Genomic DNA, 19,573 nt, shown 5'->3' with positions numbered 1-19,573 from the left:
CTTTATGTTCTTCTATCATCACAGCGCACAGCAGAGCGCACAGCACACCTGCTTATGTAGGGGAGAATGGAATGTCAGGGTTGTGTTATTGTATGTGCATACCTGCTTATAGGGGAGAATGGAATGTTAGGTTGTGTTATTGGAATGTGCATACGCTTTGGCTACGCGTATGCGCTCCACCTTGAGGTAAACAACTTGAAATATTTGGGCAAAAAATTTGATATTTTCTCTTTAAATCACACTATTTTGTGGTAATAGAATAGAAATAAAGGGTGCAGCATTATCCTTTACACGCAAATAATGCGCCTCACCCATTATTTACGTTTTTACTGCCTCGGACACATTATTTTCGTGTAAAGGATCATGCATTACCCTTTATTTCTTAAATATAAGCCTACGTACACTTTACTTTTACTGTCATTAAAGGGGAATTTCGTGATCCACAGCCTCATCCCCCCACTTTTATATCACTGGAAACCTCTGGCTGCATAATGTTTATGTACAAAATATTTCTTGCAGTTTAATTCGTTTTGCAAAGATATCGTGAAATTTGAATTTCGTTCTGGTGCACCAGAACGAAATTACAACGCATATTGTCTATGGAGCAGTGTAATACACATAATCATGCATAACTCGCAAACGCAAAATCTGAATCAACTGAAATTTTGGGAATAGACTTTTTTCGTGGATATGTACTGAAAAATGTCATAAAAAGAGGATGCTAGGATCACGAAATACTCCTTTAATATAATTATATAAACTTTTTCATAACAATTTTATACTAGTATTTTGATGTAATAAATATGAGTATAATTTCGAGTTCAACTGAATGCTTTCATCATGATTAACATTAATAACATGCTTTTATTTATCAAAAATCGACTATGGCATAGTCTATATTTTTCCGCTTTTCAAGACTTACATTATTACATTTACAAAGCTTACAATTCTATGATTAACATGTTTGCATTTCAGGTAAACAGGACTCGAAATTGCTATAAAAGGTTATGTATGCTTGCGTTCCGGTTTCCTTGTCTTAAAAGGGCATTTCGTGATCCACAGCCTCATCCCCCCACTATTCTCAAAAAAAGTTGAGATTTTTATATCACTGGAAACCTCTGGCTACATAAATGTTTATGTACAAAATATTTCTTGCAGATTAATTCGTTTAGCAAAGATGTCGTGAAATTTGAATTTCGTTCTGGTGCACCAAAACGAAATTACAACGCATTGTCTATGGAGCAGTGTAATACACATAATCATGCATATAACTCGCGAACGCAAAATCGGAATCAACTGAAATTTTGGGAATAGGTTTTTTCGTGGATATCTAATGAAAAATGACATAAATAGAGGATGCTAGGATCACGAAATACTCCTTTAAGGGATGGGGTATGAACGTTTGGACAGTATTTATTGTGGGACATTAGAGCACATCAGACATATCGAATTGCATTCTGAATACGAAGAATGTCCTTCTGATATCAAATAATTTTGTTTTTTTGAAATTCGCAATGTAACACACAATTTTTATGGCAAATGATTAAAATTGATATTTTGATATTTAACAGTACTCGAAGTAAACTTTATAAATCTGATGATTTATACTTAAAGTGTATGTAGGTGGGATGAAAAGCCGACGATCAATTGAAAATTTTGACCTTTCGTATTGAAGATATGGATTTTTTCCCAAAACACCAGAAAAAATAGGTCTTTTGTGGAAAAAATCCATATCTTCAAGATGAAAGGTCAACATTTTCAATTGATCGGCGGCTTTTCCTCCCAACTACATACACTTTAAGAATATATCATTAGATTTATCAAATTTACTTCGAGGACTGTTATATATAAAAAAAAATTGTGAAAAATATCAAATTTTAATAATTTGTCATAAATTTTTTATTATATCGTGAATTTCAAAAAATGAAATTTATTTGATATCAGAAAGACATTCTTCGTATTCAGAATGCAATTCGATATGTCTGATGTGCTCTCATGTCCCACAAAAATACTGTCGAAACGCTCATTGCAGATCCCTTAAGTTAACTAAGCAGGTCGCAATTTACCATGAATTCATCCTTCTCCCTAAATTTGAAATTTATATTCACGTTTCATAACACGCTTGTCGGTTTTGGCGGCGCTAAACCGTACAGCATCTCAGAGGAACTCGTGGGAAGAAACAAAGTAGTACGTACTGTTTGTTATCTCAAATAAGCATAACAAAAGTCGTGAAGCATAACAAAAGTCGTGAAACTGTTCATAATTTGTATTATGTGGTTGATACTAAACAACAACACCCTCCCCACTGGAACAAAGGCGTTCCATTTGAAACTATTTCATGAAAGATGAGAATATCATGTAATCACAATAACAAAGTCAGTCAGGACTATTATTATCTTGTAAATGAATTCCCAAATGACTCAATGTTATTATTGCATTGCATCATATGTTGCTAAATGTGAGATAATGTGCTATTAATAGATTAGGGACTTTCCAGTTTGTTTAGTACATGTATTATAACAAAATATAAACATGATTTTGTTTCAGATTTATTGATAGTGTTGTTGTGGTTATAGTTTATGTTCCTTCAAGGAAATATTAAAAAGTACTTGCGAGCCAGGCATATTTGTTTTGTATAATCAATGTGCTACCAATTAAGGAGATTCCGAGTACGCCAAAGTGTGCATCTTTCCCAAAGAGGGACTATATTCTTATGTCGACTTGATGAAGACTGATTTTACATGAAACATTACATCTATCAATAAGTGGAAACAAGTTTGACCCAGGATATACATCAGCCGTCCAGAACATTGAGTGCAACAGAACTTTGCAAACAACAACAACAAGAAGTTTATCGGGTACGGGTAATTAAGCATATCCCATTCGTAGTCAAGATCATCACAACTTGGCGTTAGACCACACAGTCATCGGCGAAAAGCCTGATTTCAGAATGACGATTTTGGGGCAGATCATTAATACGCCATAATAAGAGTCCAAGTTCTGTGCCATGGGGTACGCCAAAACCAACTTCATTATAAAGATATATTTCATTTGTTCTATTCACGGTGTGAGACTTATATCAACGTATATGTTTCATTTCAAGAGGAATATATTCATTCCAAGACTGCAGTTGATAAGCTTTTGTGATGTACGCTGAGTACATAATTCAATTTGATCATTTAACTTTGTTTACATTTAAAGCTGTTTCGTGAAATATGGGAAGCTCCTCTTATATAATCACAATAACAAAGTCAGTCAGGTTTTATGTATTTGGAAATCCCGATATGACACAATATTATCATTGTGTTGCAACATTTAAAAAACTGTTTCTTAATCTGGATGTGAATTCAAGTAGTGAACTATTAATCAGGATTTTCCACTTTGTTTAGTATATAAGAAAAATGTGATAATTTCGGGTAAAAATTATTTGAAGAGTTGTTGTGCAGTAATGTCATTAATTACGGGCATGTGCCTTCCAAGAAAGATACATATAAGCCCGTCATTTGCATAGGTATCATAATATGCTATTAATCCATCAATAGATAACGAAGGGGATTTTCAGTACATCAAAGTGCCCATCCTTCCTAAAAGGGAATACATTCTTCTGTCAATGTAAGTGGAAAGTGTGAAACAAGGCGTGTTTCCTGACGGAAGTGAGTAAATGGTGAAAGCAGTACTGTTTTGGAATTTGTCATCTGTGGAAGGATTTTGTACGCAAAGGATGTAAGCTGTGAAATTGGTTTGTACTTACCAGTTTTCATTGATACTGGATGAGTCTGACACGTCGGAATTCAACATGAGAACCATATAATTTGTACATTAATTACATAAAAAGTTATAAACTATATATTCTGGACAGTTCAATAGTATCCAAATGTTGTATTTGGAAGAGGCGGGCTGTCCAAAAACATCAACATTTTAATACAGCCTGTGATATGCATTATCATTATTATTATCATTATTGTTATTGTTATTTTATTATTATTATTATTATTATTATTATTATTATTATTATTATTATTATTATTATTATTATTATTATTATTATTATTATTATTATTATTATTAGTTATTATTATTATTATTATTATTATTATTAGTGTTATTATTATTATTACTAGGCGGTTACCCGTATTTCGCGGTTCTCGGCTGTCATAGTTATTGGCTTTTGCAGATCTCAAACCTGGGCTTCCTTGGCCAAAGTTACACCCACCGACCAAGTTTGAGCTCCATGAGCAATAAATTTGAAATCTTTGTTTTTTGACCTATGACCTCTCAACCGTAGGTCTGACAAAAAGGTCACAATGGAACTTTTGTTTGTTAGTCCAATTTCCACATACCCACCAAGTATGAGCTCCATAGGCAATTTGAAATTTTTACCTTTTTGACCTTTGACCTCTTAACCGTAGGTCTGAAGAATAGATCACAGTGGAAACATTTGTTTGTTAGTCCAAGGTCCACCCACCCACCAAGTTTGAGTTCCAGAGGGGCAATTTTAAATTTTGACCTTTCTTGACCTATGACCTCTTAACAGTAGGTCTGACGAAAAGGTCACTGTGGAAACTTTTGTTTGTTAGTCCGAGGTCCACCCACCTACCAAGTTTGAGATCCATAGGGACAATTGAAAATTTTGACCTTTCTTGACCTATGACCTCTTAACCGTAGGTCTGACGAAAAGGTCACCGTGGAAACTTTTGTTTGTTAGTCCAAGGTCCACCCACCCACCAAGTTTGAGCTCTTAACTATAGGTATGATGAAAAGGTCACCGTGGAAACTTTTGTTTGTTAGTCCAAGGTCCACCCACCCACGATGTTTGAGCTCCATAGGGGCAATTTGAAATTATTACCTTTCTTGACCTATGACCTCTTAACCGTAGGTATGATGAAAAGGTCACCGTGGAAACTTTTGTTTGTTAGTCAAAGGTCCACCCACCCACCAAGTTTGAGCTCCGTAGGGGCAATTTGAATTTGTTACCTTTCTTGACCTATGACCTCTTAACCGTAGGTCTGACAAAAAGGTCACCGTGGAAACTTTTGTTTGTTAGTCCAAGGTCCACCCACCCACCAAGTTTGAGCTCCATAGGGGCAATTTGAAATTAGACTTCAATTGAACTTGACCCCGTCCTTGACCTTTGACCTTAAAAAATATAAACTCGTTCTTCCTCATACCAAGCTGCACCCACCCACCAAGTTTGAGCCCCGTATGACCTACGGTGGCCTCACATTAGCAGTCACAGACAGATCTACAGACAGAGAGACAGAGAATAGCGTATTATTATATAGACTAGGCGGTTACCCGTATTTCGCGGTTCTCGGCTGTCATATAGTTATTGGCTTTTGCAGATGTCAAACCTGGGCTTCCTTGGCCAAAGTTACACCCACCAACCAAGTTTGAGCTCCATGAGCAATTTGAAATCTTTGTTTTGTGACCTATGACCTCTCAACCGTAGGTCTGACAAAAAGGTCACAATGGAACTTTTGTTTGTTAGTCCAATTTCCACATACCCACCAAGTATGAGCTCCATAGGCAATTTGACATTTTTACCCCTTTTTGACCTTTGACCTCTTAACCGTAGGTCTGAAGAAAAGATCACAGTGGAAACTTTTGTTTGTTAGTCCAAGGTCCATCCACCCACCAAGTTAGAGTTCCAGAGGGGCAATTTGAAATTTTGACCTTTCTTGACCTATGACCTCTTAACCGTAGGCTGACGAAAAGGTCACAGTGGAAACTTTTGTTTGTTAGTCCAAGGTCCACCCACCCACCAAGTTTGAGCTCAATGGGAGCAATTTGAAATTTTGACCTTTCTTCACCTATGACCTCTTAACCATAGGTATGATGAAAAGGTCACCGTGGAAACTTTTGTTTGTTAGTCCAAGGTCCACCCACCCACCAAGTTTGAGCTCCATAGGGGCAATTTGAAATTGTTACCTTTCTTGACCTATGACCTCTTAACCATAGGTATGATGAAAAGGTCACCGTGGAAACTTTTGTTTGTTAGTCCAACGTCCACCCACCCACCAAGTTTGAGCTCCATAGGAAGCAATTTGAAATTGTTACCTTTCTTGACCTATGACCTCTTAACCATAGGTATGATGAAAAGGTTACCGTGGAAACTTTTGTTTGTTAGTCCAAGGTCCACCCACCCACCAAGTTTGAGCTCCATAGGGGCAATTTGAAATTGTTACCTTTCTTGACCTATGACCTCTTAACCGTAGAAAAAACAAAAAGGTCATCGTAGAAACTTTTATTTGTTATTCCAAGTTCCATCCACCCACCAAGTTTGAGCTTCATATGGGCAGTTTGAAATTTTTACCTTTCTTGACCTTTGACCTCTTAACCGTTGGCCTGACGAAAAGGTCACCGTGGAAACTTTTGTTTGATAGTCCAAGGTCAACACAATGGCATGGCTAGATTTGCCATTTAAAGAATTTGAAATTAGACTTCAATTGAACTTGACAGAGAGACAGAGAGACAGAGAGACAGAGAATAGCGTATTATTATATAGATTATTATTATTATTATTATTATTATTATTATTATTATTATTATTATTATTATTATTATTATTATTGTTATTATTATTGTTATTGTTATTATTATTAGTAGTATTAGTATTATTAGTGTTATTATTATTATCATTATTTTCATTATTATATTTATTATATTTATTTATTTATTCATTTATTTATTCATTCATTTATTTATTACACTAAAATATATTATTACCCTAAAATTTTACTTCTCTCTGCCTTAACTGCCTTATCAAAGCAAAAATTATAATTTCAACAAAGTTCGTCTACTTAAGATATGAAGAGTCTATTACATTACACGCGAGACCTTTGGCAACACAGACCCTGTATATTATTATTATTTTTTATTTATTTATTTATTTATTTATTTATTTATTTATTTATTTATTTATTTATTTATTTATTTATTTATTTATTTATTTATTATTTTATTTATTTATTTATTTATTTATTTATTTATTTATTTATTTATTTATTTATTACACTAAAATATCCCCGGAAAATATATTATTACCTTAAATTTTTACTTCTCTCTGCCTTAACTGCCTTATCAAAGCAAATATTATAATTTCAAAAAAGTTCGTCTACTTAAGATATGAAGAGTTTATTACATTACACGAGAGACCTTTGGCAACACAGACCCTGTCTATTATTATTATTATTATTTATATATTTATTGATTTATTTATTTATTTATTTATTTATTTATTTATTTATTTATTTATTTATTTATTTATTTATTTATTTATTTATTTATTTATTTATTTATTTATTTATTTATTATACACTAAAAATATCCCGGGAAACTAAATTACCTTAAAATTTTACTTCTCGTTGCCTTAAACTGCCTTATCAAAAGCAAATAATAATTTCAACAAAGTTCGTCTACTTTTAAGTAATGTAATGTAATAAACTCTTCATATCTTAAAAGATATGAAGAGTTTATTACATTACACGAGAGACCTTTGGCAACACAGACCCTGTGTGTCGAAATTGGGGTCAGATTACAATCGTGTTTGCTGTGTGACGTTGTGTGCAGCAATAATCATGATCACGAACTTGTAGGCCTAGTTAACGCCAACACCAGAATCGGAGAATACGCAACGACAAGAACTGCATCGTTAATGTGCTGAAAATACACTCTATATACAAAAATAACTTCAGAAGTATAGGCAACAAATTATTGTTTTAGCGGATACTAAAAGGATAAGCAACAGTTTAAAGGTAAGAGTGAGCTTAACAAACTTAATCATGGTAAAACTTTGGGCAACATTAATCAGGGTTATTCTTAAAACTTGTTCTTGTGTTACCAATATATGTAAACAGGAAGTGATATGCATTCCATTATCAGCCATGCTTGCAGTTTATGAAATTGAATGGTATAATTTGGTTGAAGTTGATTTGGGTAGTTTTGGACAGAGAAATTATATCTTGCATATTAAATTAGTTTCCCAGTGTGTAATTTAAGTTAAAGGTAAATTCCACTGCGGTAATTTACCTGGATGACACATATTTTGAAAGAATATGCGCATTCTAAAAATGAAAGGCATATTCAGTGATTTGCTCATCATCAGTCTGAAAATCATAAAAATCAAAATTCATTTTTGTGCACCTTTGTTAATATAGCATGAACGACGTGTATTAAAGACAGAATAGGGCATATTTATATGAAAATGTAATTTTAATTTTTCTAATTATAAGTATATTATAGAAATTAGCTAGCACACATGAATTTGAATGATGATTCAACTTTGTCAATACTGCTGTTTTTCCTCAGGTTTTTTTTTTTGGGGGTATTTTATTATTATTATTATTATTATTATTATTTTGCAAAACGTTCATTTCAAAATTACCTAATGACCATTTTAATGACTTATCCTTCACTTTTCAGTAATTTTTAAACAATTTTAATTTTGTTACACTTGCGCTTTAACGTGCCTTTAATGATGAGGATATAAGAAATGACCGATATAACGGGGAGTGTTTGTATTGAGGCCTAACCCTAATCATGTTCCTGGTCATTCAATTGACATTATATATATCATGTTGGTTTAACCTTTATATCGTATTTATATTGAGTCTGTTATGTTATTATACTTCATAGAGGGACTACAGGGTGTATCAAAATGATCATTACCCATCAGCTATCGACTAATGAAACGCCTGCTTCTTCTAAATTCGACATTATATAGATCATCTTAAAATCCATACAATTCATAGTTTTATAACCTTTTATTACATAAATCTACAAAGAAAGTGGATGTTATGCTGCATTTTGATGGGTCAGTCTTGTCCAAACTCATTGATATTGATGGGTACCAATCATTTTGATACACCCTGTACTTGTCGAAACATAAATGAAAACTTATTAGGCGGAAATTGCCTGGTGAAACTTATGCAGTCATTGACATTATATCTAAGTGAAAGTAAAACTCGAGGATGACGAAATTTAAACTCATTAATATTTAAGTTTTACACGCTCGCAATTAGGCTATCAAGTTCAAATACAGCATTTGTGAATGTCTAAAAATAGACCAACGGTCAGTATTAAATGAGCCGGGATCAAATACCAACAATGGAATTTGAGGTACCACTATAAATAAAATCCTCATAATTATGATGCTAATATTCGGCTTTTAAAAAGCTTCATAAGCTTTCATATTAGGTCAGTTTATTTATATTGAATATGAACTATTTTAAAAATATTATGATGCGCCATTCTGGGGAAGCACTCCCGTAAGCTACTATTTTTGTTAAAAATTAATCCGAATCCAAAGTCATGTGTTGAAGCTCTCTCCGCGCGTGTGTCGACTGCAGACGACAAGTTTCAATTTTCGTTAAAAATTCAAAAATTTCAGAATAGTAAATTTTCATGACCATACTTGATATCAGCATGAAATATGCATTCAAACGAGTACAAACAAGCCTAGTATTGGTTCAGTGGTTCTTGAAATAGCTCTTGGTGTTTTGAGAAAATTTCTTGGACTTATGTTGAAGCTATGGCTAGCACGCAGCTGGGCATTAAACTATAGTTCGTATGGTATATCAAGTTCAAGTTGATTGCACAGTCCGGCTGACTAACTGGTTTGGCTATTTTATTCGCGACGGGATGACTTGATACTGATAGTGATAGAGAGATTAAAGTTAAGGCTACAAATTCTTCAATCATCTTAGTTAAGGCTGCGTCTCAAATAGTTGGTATAGTCATATGTATCCCTGGTATAAGTCATAGTGCATGCACCTTTGTGAAGAAGAGTATTATTAGTTAACCAGTGAATAACATACAACATACAGCTCATATTTTATTCAATCATATGTGACATGATCTCATCCATGGAGGCGCCAAGGGCGGCAAATTTGAAATTGAGATAAAGACACAAATATGGAGTCAAAAACAATAAAATACAAAAGAAAATGGACATCACAAAACTTTGTAACTTTAGAATCAAGTATGCTAGACTTTTGGGTGTTTTCAGTATGTGATCGATTAATGTTTGTATATGATAATAATTATCTTACCTCAATTTTCAAAAACGCACAGCCTACACAAAACCTTTTACAGACAAATTTAAAATGTCAGGTTTATATTTAAAGTGTATAAGGGTATAAAACGTTTTTAATAACATTGAAAAATATTTTTGAACGTTTTGAAAAACATTCTAACATAATGACGTTCTTTAAGTGTTGATAAAATAGTTTGCACAAATGTTTTCCAAACACGAGTTTGCAATAACATGTTGACCAAATTGTTAAAATGTTGTTGTAGTGTTGTTGTTTTTTGTTATTTATAAAATGTTTTAAAATCTCTTAAGAGACCTTTATATCCCGAACAAACCAAAACACGTTTATCATGTTTAGGACATCGACACGCTTTAAAATGTTTTAAAAAACATTTTAGCCCGGAAGGGGTTCTCCCTGGTTGAAGGTATACGGGGATGTGCCACGGTTTTGGGGTACCTTTTCAGCAATTTTGGTATATTAATGGGTGGGTTTTCAGTGGAGACCAATGCGCCCAATTGGGCGCATTTGGGCAAAAGTGCCCCTAAAAGCGCCCAATTAGGGCAAATTTGGGTGCTTTTTGGGTGTTTTTTGTGGAAAGTTGGTATACTGATGGGTGGCAAAATCAGCAAAAAGTAGGTATAGAGAAAGTCAGCATTCGAAAGTCTGCGTGGCACATCCCCGTAAATTCTTTTTCGAAGAACCCCCCCCGGGCATTTTAGTCGGGCACATAAAATCAGTTTCCGGTTAGCTGCAAAAACAGATTTAATACCCATAATTTATTCTATTTCACATAAGTGATTGTCACATAACTCTGCATGATATCATTGAAAAAGATTAAAACAATCAGAGTTTATTTTTAGATCATTCGTCATAATTGGTTTTGATTAATAAAATAAACATTGTCAAACAGAACTTCAATTTCATTAACATGATTAATGGAGTCATAGTGCTCCATTCAGAAGTATTATCCGTGCACCACACGAGATGTTTAACAGATAATTATGATGAATTTCTACGAGGGTCATTCAAAATGTTCTGCGGCAAGTCATCAGTTCCTTAATTTCACATGATGACTCCTATTATCACCTACAATATATAAAGGTAAAAAGTAATGCTTTCCTTTAGATTTAAGATTACTTCATAACCAACACGCTGATTATTTAATGCACCGAAACTCTCTAAATATGTATTGATATAAAAAATAATATTAAGTTCCTATGAATTCCCGATACAAATTTTGATGTATATTCGCCGTAGAAGTCAACTGCAAATATTTTGATAAAGTATCTTAAGGGCTCGGTCACCTACCTTTGCTCATTTTTTTTTGTTGGACTCGCGATCACATCAGACATACCAAATTGCATTCTGAATACGAGGAATGTCCTTTTGAGAGCAAATAATGTTGATTTCTTTTTGAATTCACGATGTAATGCAAATTGTATGGCAAATTATTAAAAATTAACATTTTTGACATTTAACAAACAATTCATTGGGTTAGGGTTGTAGAGCCCTTAATCAAGTTTAACATGATTAGAAAAATAACATTAAAGCACTGTGTTACCAACCACAAGCTATACTAGTATACTCGCTATATTTCCCAGGTCTAAACACTCGCGGGTCTGTCTTGATAGCACTGCACTGCACTAAACCCGTACCCTTAAACAGTCAACCTTTCGATTCATTTTCATATACATGTACAGTACATACCTTACGCATGAGTCCAGTCCGAATAGGCCTATGTTTACATATCGTGTTGCCTATGTTTTATAAGTATATTTAATCTTGCATGTAATAATGTAATAAAATATGAAATATTAGATGTCTAAGAATGTATACAGGGTATATTGGTTAACATGGAAGACGAGACTGGGGATCTAAACATAGACCATGCAGATAGATGGGTATGCAGTCAGATGGAAGTGAAAGATACACTCTAAGAAATAAAAATTGGCGCAAATTAAACCTCTAGAAACAAGGATAACTTCTTTATAATTATGTTTCAGACCCAAAAAGTTCCTTGTAGAAATGGATATGGGTTCTAAACACAGTTTGGGAACCTTTAATTGTTCTTTGAAGAACCTTTAAACAGGCCCTTAACCAGGGGGGTGGGGGCTGGGGGAAGACGCTCCAATCCCGAAATGCCCCAAAAGTCCCCCTTTTTTTTTTACCCAAAAGTCACAATTGGGAGCGTAGGGAGCGAAAAAAATTTGAGTTTTTTTTATGCCTTTTTGGTCAAAAAAGGTCCAAATGTTTTTTTCAAAATCCGCCCCTAGTCCAAAAAGGTCCAAATTTTGAAAAAAATGCCCACTTTTTCAAAATCAGCCCCCAATAAACCCTGGTTACGGGCCTGCCTTTAAATATTCCTTCGGATTGACAGCCAAAACACCTTATTAGAACCCCCTTTTCCTAAGAGTGTAGCAATAGGCCACACAAAATACAGTATCTCCGTGAAATCATGAAAACATCAAAGTTGATGCAATTAGATTTAAACATATTTTTACCTCTACAGATGAACACTAATTTACATGGTTCAATGTATGTTCAGTATGAAGAACTATAAATGTTTCAAGTTAATGTAAACTACTCGTATATGAATTTATATACTTAAGGGGTGGGGTATGAACGTTTGGACAGTATTTTTGTGGGACATGAGAGCACATCAGACATATTGAATTGCATTCTGAATACGAAGAATGTCCTCCTGATATCAAATAATTTTGATTTTTTTTAATTCGCGATATAATAGTGAATACATTTTATGGCAAATTTAATCTAATGATATGTACTAAGTGTATGCAGCTGGGATGAAAAGCCGACGATCAATTGAAAATTTTGACCTTTCGTATTGAAGATATGGATTTTTCCCTAAAACATCAAAATAATTAGGTGTGTTGGGGCTACATCGTACCAAAACTATATAGGGATCATGTGATGTGAATTCCACGTCTTAATTAATTAGGCTATAGGCTAAGTCATACTTTAATGCAGTCTGCTGCGATACTGAAAAGATTCTGCAATATCAAACGACAGGTAATTTGAGACCAGATCAGAATCACTACTGATATAATTTATGATATTTCAATATCGTTCCAAAATATAAAGTCCATTTAACTTTATTTGTATTAATATTGTTTGTACTTTGTAATGTTCGTGTTGTTTTAAAATTGATACACCGGATTTAGATTAACTCGACGCGCGAAATTTTTATTGACATATCGATATTATCAATATCAAGATACATGCTTTTCTGATTGCAACCATAGGCCTAGAAATTGCTCAATGCACTATCATGACTAGGTATGAACAGGATTAACTACCATAGCAATAGGTTAAAACAATTATATCATTTTTTATCAAAAATATTAATTTTTAATCATTTGCCATAAAATGTGTATCGCGAATTTCAAAAAATCTAAATTATTTGATATCAGAAGACATTCTTCGTATTCAGAATGCAATTCGATATGTCTGATGTGCTCTCATGTCCCACAAAAAATACTGTCCAAACGTTCATACCCCATCCCTTAATCAATGGCATAGCCGAAAATCATCAGGTACCAAAGGTATAGTACCCATGGGGTGTTGAAAAAGTTTTGGCATGATATCGAGGATATATTCGATATGTATCATGTCTTTTACTTTTCTAAAAAGTGAAAACAATCGGCAATACTAAGCACCCCGCACACCTGGACACCCTAAGTCCCTAACACAAATTATATAGACATGATTATTAGGTACGTAGAGAGTGTAAATCCACACAATTGTTGACAAGTAATTATCATACGTATTTTTCTTTTATTATACTTAACAGATAAAAAGTTAAAACGATGGACGGGACGCCACCCGAAGACCAGAACCAAGACTTACAGCAAGAAGCCTTGACAGGTGAAAGTGGTGACGTTAAAAGTGGACTAGGTGATGATAATCAAGAGAACTCTAAAGAACACGAAGAAAGACAGAATGAGGACTTGTCTGCGGCATCGGTGAGGAATGTGGACAATGAGGACAATCAATCTGAAAATGTTAAAATAGAAGAAGATACTAACGGTGATGGCGTTGTGGAGGAACAGAAGGAGGAAGCAAATAAAGCACTTGGAGAGGAAGAGGGCGATATACAAAGTGAAATACCAGAAGGCACGGAAGTCAAAGATTCTCCTTTAGTAGATGGTTCTGAACATTCATTGAAAACTGACTCTGAGCCACAAGAAGATAGGAATCAACCAGAAAATATAGAAGAGGAACCTAAAGAACAGGTTAATGAAACTGTGGCAGTAGAAGAGGAAAGAAATGTTGAAGAAAGTACAGCTGTCGTTAAAGAGATTGATGGTGATACAAATGAAATGAGTCCCGAGGATAATTCCGCTTCACAACCTGAACCAGAGGACGCCCCTCAAAGTGCTGAAGTATCAATGACAGCTGAACATGTTGACGACAAAGTACAGGAAGAAGGAGGCGAAAGCGACGTCAAGGGAGAAGGAGAAGATAAGTCTTCGGATGAGGTAAAAGAACAACCTGTAGTGGAGCAGAAAACAGACGGAGATCAATCTACTGAGGAAGGAATCACAGGAGATACTCGCGATCCAGACGTAGCCACTAATGAATCCGAGAAAGCAGATGCGCACGTTAATGTTGAAGAAGAGGGAGAAAAATCAGATCTTCAGGATAGATCTAGTCTTGATATAGCTGAAACGAGTGGAGCAGATAGTAATGACTCAAGAGTCAATAGTGTTCCAAGTCTTCCAGATGACACGCATTTAACTGACCACCAAACGCAACTAGAACTTGATGAACAAATTCGTCAAATGGAAATTGAACAACAGCAGCAACAGCTTCAACCGCAACAGGTTGACGAGTTTCCTTCGGAATCTACAGATACCACTGCTTCCGAAACAACATTACAGGTAGAAGAAGTACCAAAAGTAGTAGAGGAGCCAAAAATATCGACGGAACAAGGTTCAGAGACCTTTACCGAGCCTCATGCAATACAAATAGAGGAGACGTTAGAAGGCGGTAAAGACGGAAGCTTAGAAAATAAGGACTCAGAATTAGAAGATAACCAAGGCAAGGAAGACGAAGCTGAGTTACATCGATTGGAGGAGACTGCAGATAATACGGGTGAAACCTGTCCTGATGAAAGTGAGGTCAGTCACGTTACATCTGAGACACCTGCGAGAATAGACGATGATGGTTTGCTACAAGAGACTACATATTCCACAACTATAGCAGATGACTCTGCCATCCAACCAGAGGAACCAGTAATTGAACAATCAGAAGATGCAGTCTCAAAGGACGACACGCCAATTTTGCCATCAGAAGAAGAAGTACCCAGAGATATCTCTGATGAAAAGACTCTTGATGTGCCAGATGAAGCACACGATGTTATCCAGCTTTCAGAAACAGATGTCCTGGAATCGTCTACTCCCGGTACTGAGGAAAGTATACCTAAACCAGCTGATGACCAACAACGTCCACTTGCTGATTCAGAACAAGTTGAGGAGACTACGACGGATGCTGATATCAAGGTTGCTCAGCTTCCAACGCCAGAAGAAGCAGAATCTGAAATTACACCCATTGCTGCATCAGAACAGCATGCTGCTGCGCCTCCAGATGTTGTAGAAGACATTGGTAACCTAAGTAGGGATGAAAATGTGGAAGTGAAGGACGATGGCAATCAGGTTCCAACACCAGAAAAAGCAGAATCTGAAATTACACCCACTGCTGTATCAGAGCAGTATGCTGCTGCGCCTCCAGATGTCGTAGAAGACACTAGTAAGGATGAACGCGTGGAAGTGAAAGACACTGACAAACAAGAATCGTCTGTTGTGACAGATATTAAAGTTGCACAGCTTCCTACACCAACAGAAGCAGAATCTGAAATTACACCCATTGTTGAAACAGAACATTATGCTGCTACGTCTCCAGATGTCACAGAAGACATTGGTGCCCACAGTAAAGAGGAGGATGTGGAAGTGAAGGACACTGGAAATCAAGAATCGTCTATTGCAACAGATGTGGCTGATGATCTTCTGAGCGATAAATCAACTGAAGTTGCGGAGGAACCTCTAAAAGAGAGCAGTAAGGAGAACAAGGAGTCCATTCCAAGAGAGCAGGTTGAAGATGAAGAAGAGGAAGAAATACTAAATGAACCATCTCCAGATACAACATCCATGAACACCCCATTGTTAGGAGAAAGTCCTACAAAACAAATCCACAAGGAGGAACCAAAGCACGAGGGTAGGGAAGATAGCCCGGCAGTTATTCCTACTACTACAGACTTTGCAGAGCCAGAAGCTAGCGAGTCAGATGAAAAATCTCCCTTGGTTCCAAAAAGTCAAGATGAAGGGAAAAAGTCAGAATATGGTACTCGGGGAGAAGAGGAGAGTAACAAACAGCCACCGTCTGGTCTGTTTGCACGAATCCGAACCTTAGTGCACGCTTATTGTAATATATTGTAATTGCATTGTACATTTTATTATCAAGTCACAATTTATTCCATGAAGAAGTGCGTCAATTGATTCAACTAATTACTGATTTAACTTCGCTGAAAATGATCCACCCAACGATGTCGTAACCATAGACAAAAAAGATAACAGACCGTGTACAAGCAGTCAAAGTATCAGCATCACCCGAAATGAAGGCAGATTGTTCCATGAAATGTGACAGGCAAAACTGCTGCGCACTTTTTACGTCCTATCGCTTAATCGCGAATGCACGCAACGCTCGCTCTATCACATATACGCGCAGGCACGCAACGCTGGCGTTTGATATTGTTAGACACGGCACGATGGAACAATCGGCCCTCATGAATATGCGAGAATTCACAGCATACAATGCACGGGGACTTTGACTGTGGATACATGGTCTGTAGCAGTCTGTGGTCGTAACATCACCTTATTATTATGAAGGTGTGTGTGATCAAATTTTGAACAACATCAATATTTATACGGAAATAATGAAGTGTGCCATCTTTATTATGATTGAGCCGATTTGTTAAGATGCAACATATTTGCATAGGCGGTGGAAGCTGGGGAAAGGGGACATGGAACATTTTCCCATAAATTTTTCCATAGGGGGATGCCACGTCCCCCTAAAAATTCTAATAGAAGAAAAATAAAACAGTAATTGCAAAGTGCATCTTCTTTTTTCAACCCGGAAAACAACAACAAAATGTTGCTCGCCCCCTCTAAATTGTAATGCTTCCGCCGCCTCTGCGTAATTTGTCTTTTGTGGATTCATTTACCCGGATTTCCATCGTATTTACCAACAGCATTCGCAGCAACATCGATTGCAATCTACCATTGCTCACAGTGTGGCGGAAGGTCTGAGCACAAGATCAACTTCCTGACATACAATGGGTCAGTTCAAATTAAATATTTTGTAATGCATACCAATGACTAATCCGAAAATTGTCGTAATTTTCGTATTGTCCAGTCACAAAGATTGATTGACAGCTATTGTTGAATCACAGGGTTTGATCGACAGATCTATTGACAATGACGATACCAATGATTGTAATATATTGTGATTGCATTGTACATTTATTATAAAATCACCATTTGTGTCATGAAAGCTAGGCGTTTGGTTTCGTATCATCGTATCTTTCATTTGAGTAACAATATGTGAGCAGATACTGATCGGATACAAAAAAATCCAGACGGATGTTGACAGAGAGATAGAATTAAACTTGAGATTTGATGAAAGAACTAATTACGAAAACCAAAGATTTGAACTGAGCCAATGTGAAAGTATTTTATAAAGCTCAATAGCGACGTAACCATGGTAACAATCAAGTGATTAGGAATATAGCAATATGAATACACCGCCTTCTAATCTGATCATTATGCTGCATTACCTGATTATGTTTCTTCCGTCACTAAATGTTACTAAACCATTGTGCTTTCTGAAGGGCAAAAAAAAAAAGAAGATTGATTGCTTTTCCTCCACCGACCGACCCTAATTTGGAAAATCAGGAAAAAGGTGTTTTTTGTTTTACTGTACAAATGAATACCGACCCTAATGTTGGAAATTCCAGAAAAAGTTTTTATTTCTTTTAACATTTATGACATCCTGAAAAGTTTTTTTTACAGTTTCTGCATATACACCACGGTTGTTTGATGTGATCATTTATTAAGTTTTCTAACAAAACATTATTTATAATATTCAATTCTAGACCTGAATAATAATACCAACAGCTATCACTCTAACAAACTGTATATACACATATATTTTGTAGCATTTTTTAACCTAGATTTTCGTTTCTACATCAAATTATTCATCTTTTATGCTTTTTCAATTTTAATTCTGTAAACTGAATATTTGTGTGAAAATTGAGGGCGCTATTTAAAGATTAAAAATTTAAATTAGCCAAATAATATGAGTCATACCTTACATTTCACGATAAAAAGGTTTTTTTGAAAATTCACTTGTCATTTGTTTAGTCTGTTTACCTATGTTCTAATACAATTTTACAAGTGTCTACCCCTTGTAAAGATGAAAACAATATCACAAGATTTTAAATAAATAGCGCCATCATTGTTCAACATTTCTTTAAAATGGCTCAGTTTTAAATGCCATCAAACAACTGTGACACTTCTAAACTGTTTTAAAAACATGAATGAAGTGGTATACAGTAGAGAAATATCCCAATTCACAACTATTTGGGCTATTTATTAAGCTAATTAAAGGCGTACAGTCATGTTTTGGTTATCATACTGCAGTTACTGTCCGTTTTCCTATACACAATACACAGTGCTCTTTCCCATTGACGCGTGACCTTTACAAATAGCCCTACGTTAATACAGTATGGGGATATGACTAGTTAACGTCGCTGTGTGAAAAATAACCGGCCAATATTAAAAGTACTCTTCTAAAGTTCTAGAAAATATAGTTTTTAACATGTCCTAAATTTTTAGCTAATTTAGATGTTTGGAAATATTCGTACTTTGGTGTTTTAGTTAATGTTATAGGTAATAGTACATTGCCTAGTTAACGTCGCTGTGTGAAAAATAACCGGCCAATATTAAAAGTACTCTTCTAAAATTCTAGACAATATAGTTTTGTAACATGTCCTAAATTTTTAGCTAATTTAGGTGTTTGGAGAGGGTCGTACTTTTGTGTTTTAGGAAGGACATGTAAACGACAGATAACACCAAAAATATGAAGAAATTATTTCCAAACCGTGTTAAGTCAAAAATCATTATGTTGCTCATTTTCAAGAATGCTGGTTTACAAAAAGCACGACATTGTCTGATTTCGTGAACAAAGCCACACATAACATTGTTTCCTTTCGTTTCCTTTATAATCGGTTACCCAACTGAAGCTATGAATACCAGCTTTATTGCGATATCGCACATGAAAACAGTCACTTGTGCACAACCAGAGAAGATCCGATTTAATCAGTTGAGCTGTTTCAATGAGTGTTATCTTGGTTTAATAGCTTTTAATGGGGTTAAGTCCTGCAAAGGTCGAGATGAATTCTACTGTAGACATGACTGCATCATGGACCTTTAAAACAAATATTTAAAACAAACAAGAAATGTCTT

At 35.2% G+C, this 19,573-nt stretch overlaps 1 protein-coding gene across 1 annotated transcript; it reads left to right on the top strand.

The window, feature by feature from the left end:
* The first annotated feature begins 7,584 nt into the window (after positions 1–7,584).
* On the top strand, positions 7,585–17,600 carry LOC140143102 (uncharacterized). Its single transcript, XM_072165153.1, has 2 exons — positions 7,585–7,754; positions 13,843–17,600. The coding sequence occupies exon 2, from the start codon at positions 13,859–13,861 to the stop codon at positions 16,484–16,486; it is 2,628 nt and encodes an 875-aa protein (XP_072021254.1). The 5' UTR covers positions 7,585–7,754; positions 13,843–13,858; the 3' UTR covers positions 16,487–17,600.
* The last annotated feature ends 1,973 nt before the right edge of the window (positions 17,601–19,573 follow it).

This window comes from Amphiura filiformis, chromosome 20, assembly GCF_039555335.1.
Source record: "Amphiura filiformis chromosome 20, Afil_fr2py, whole genome shotgun sequence".
Taxonomy (NCBI): Eukaryota; Metazoa; Echinodermata; class Ophiuroidea; order Amphilepidida; family Amphiuridae; genus Amphiura; species Amphiura filiformis.
Note: the sequence above shows the minus strand (reverse complement) of the source record. Positions and strands in the feature narration are given on the sequence as shown.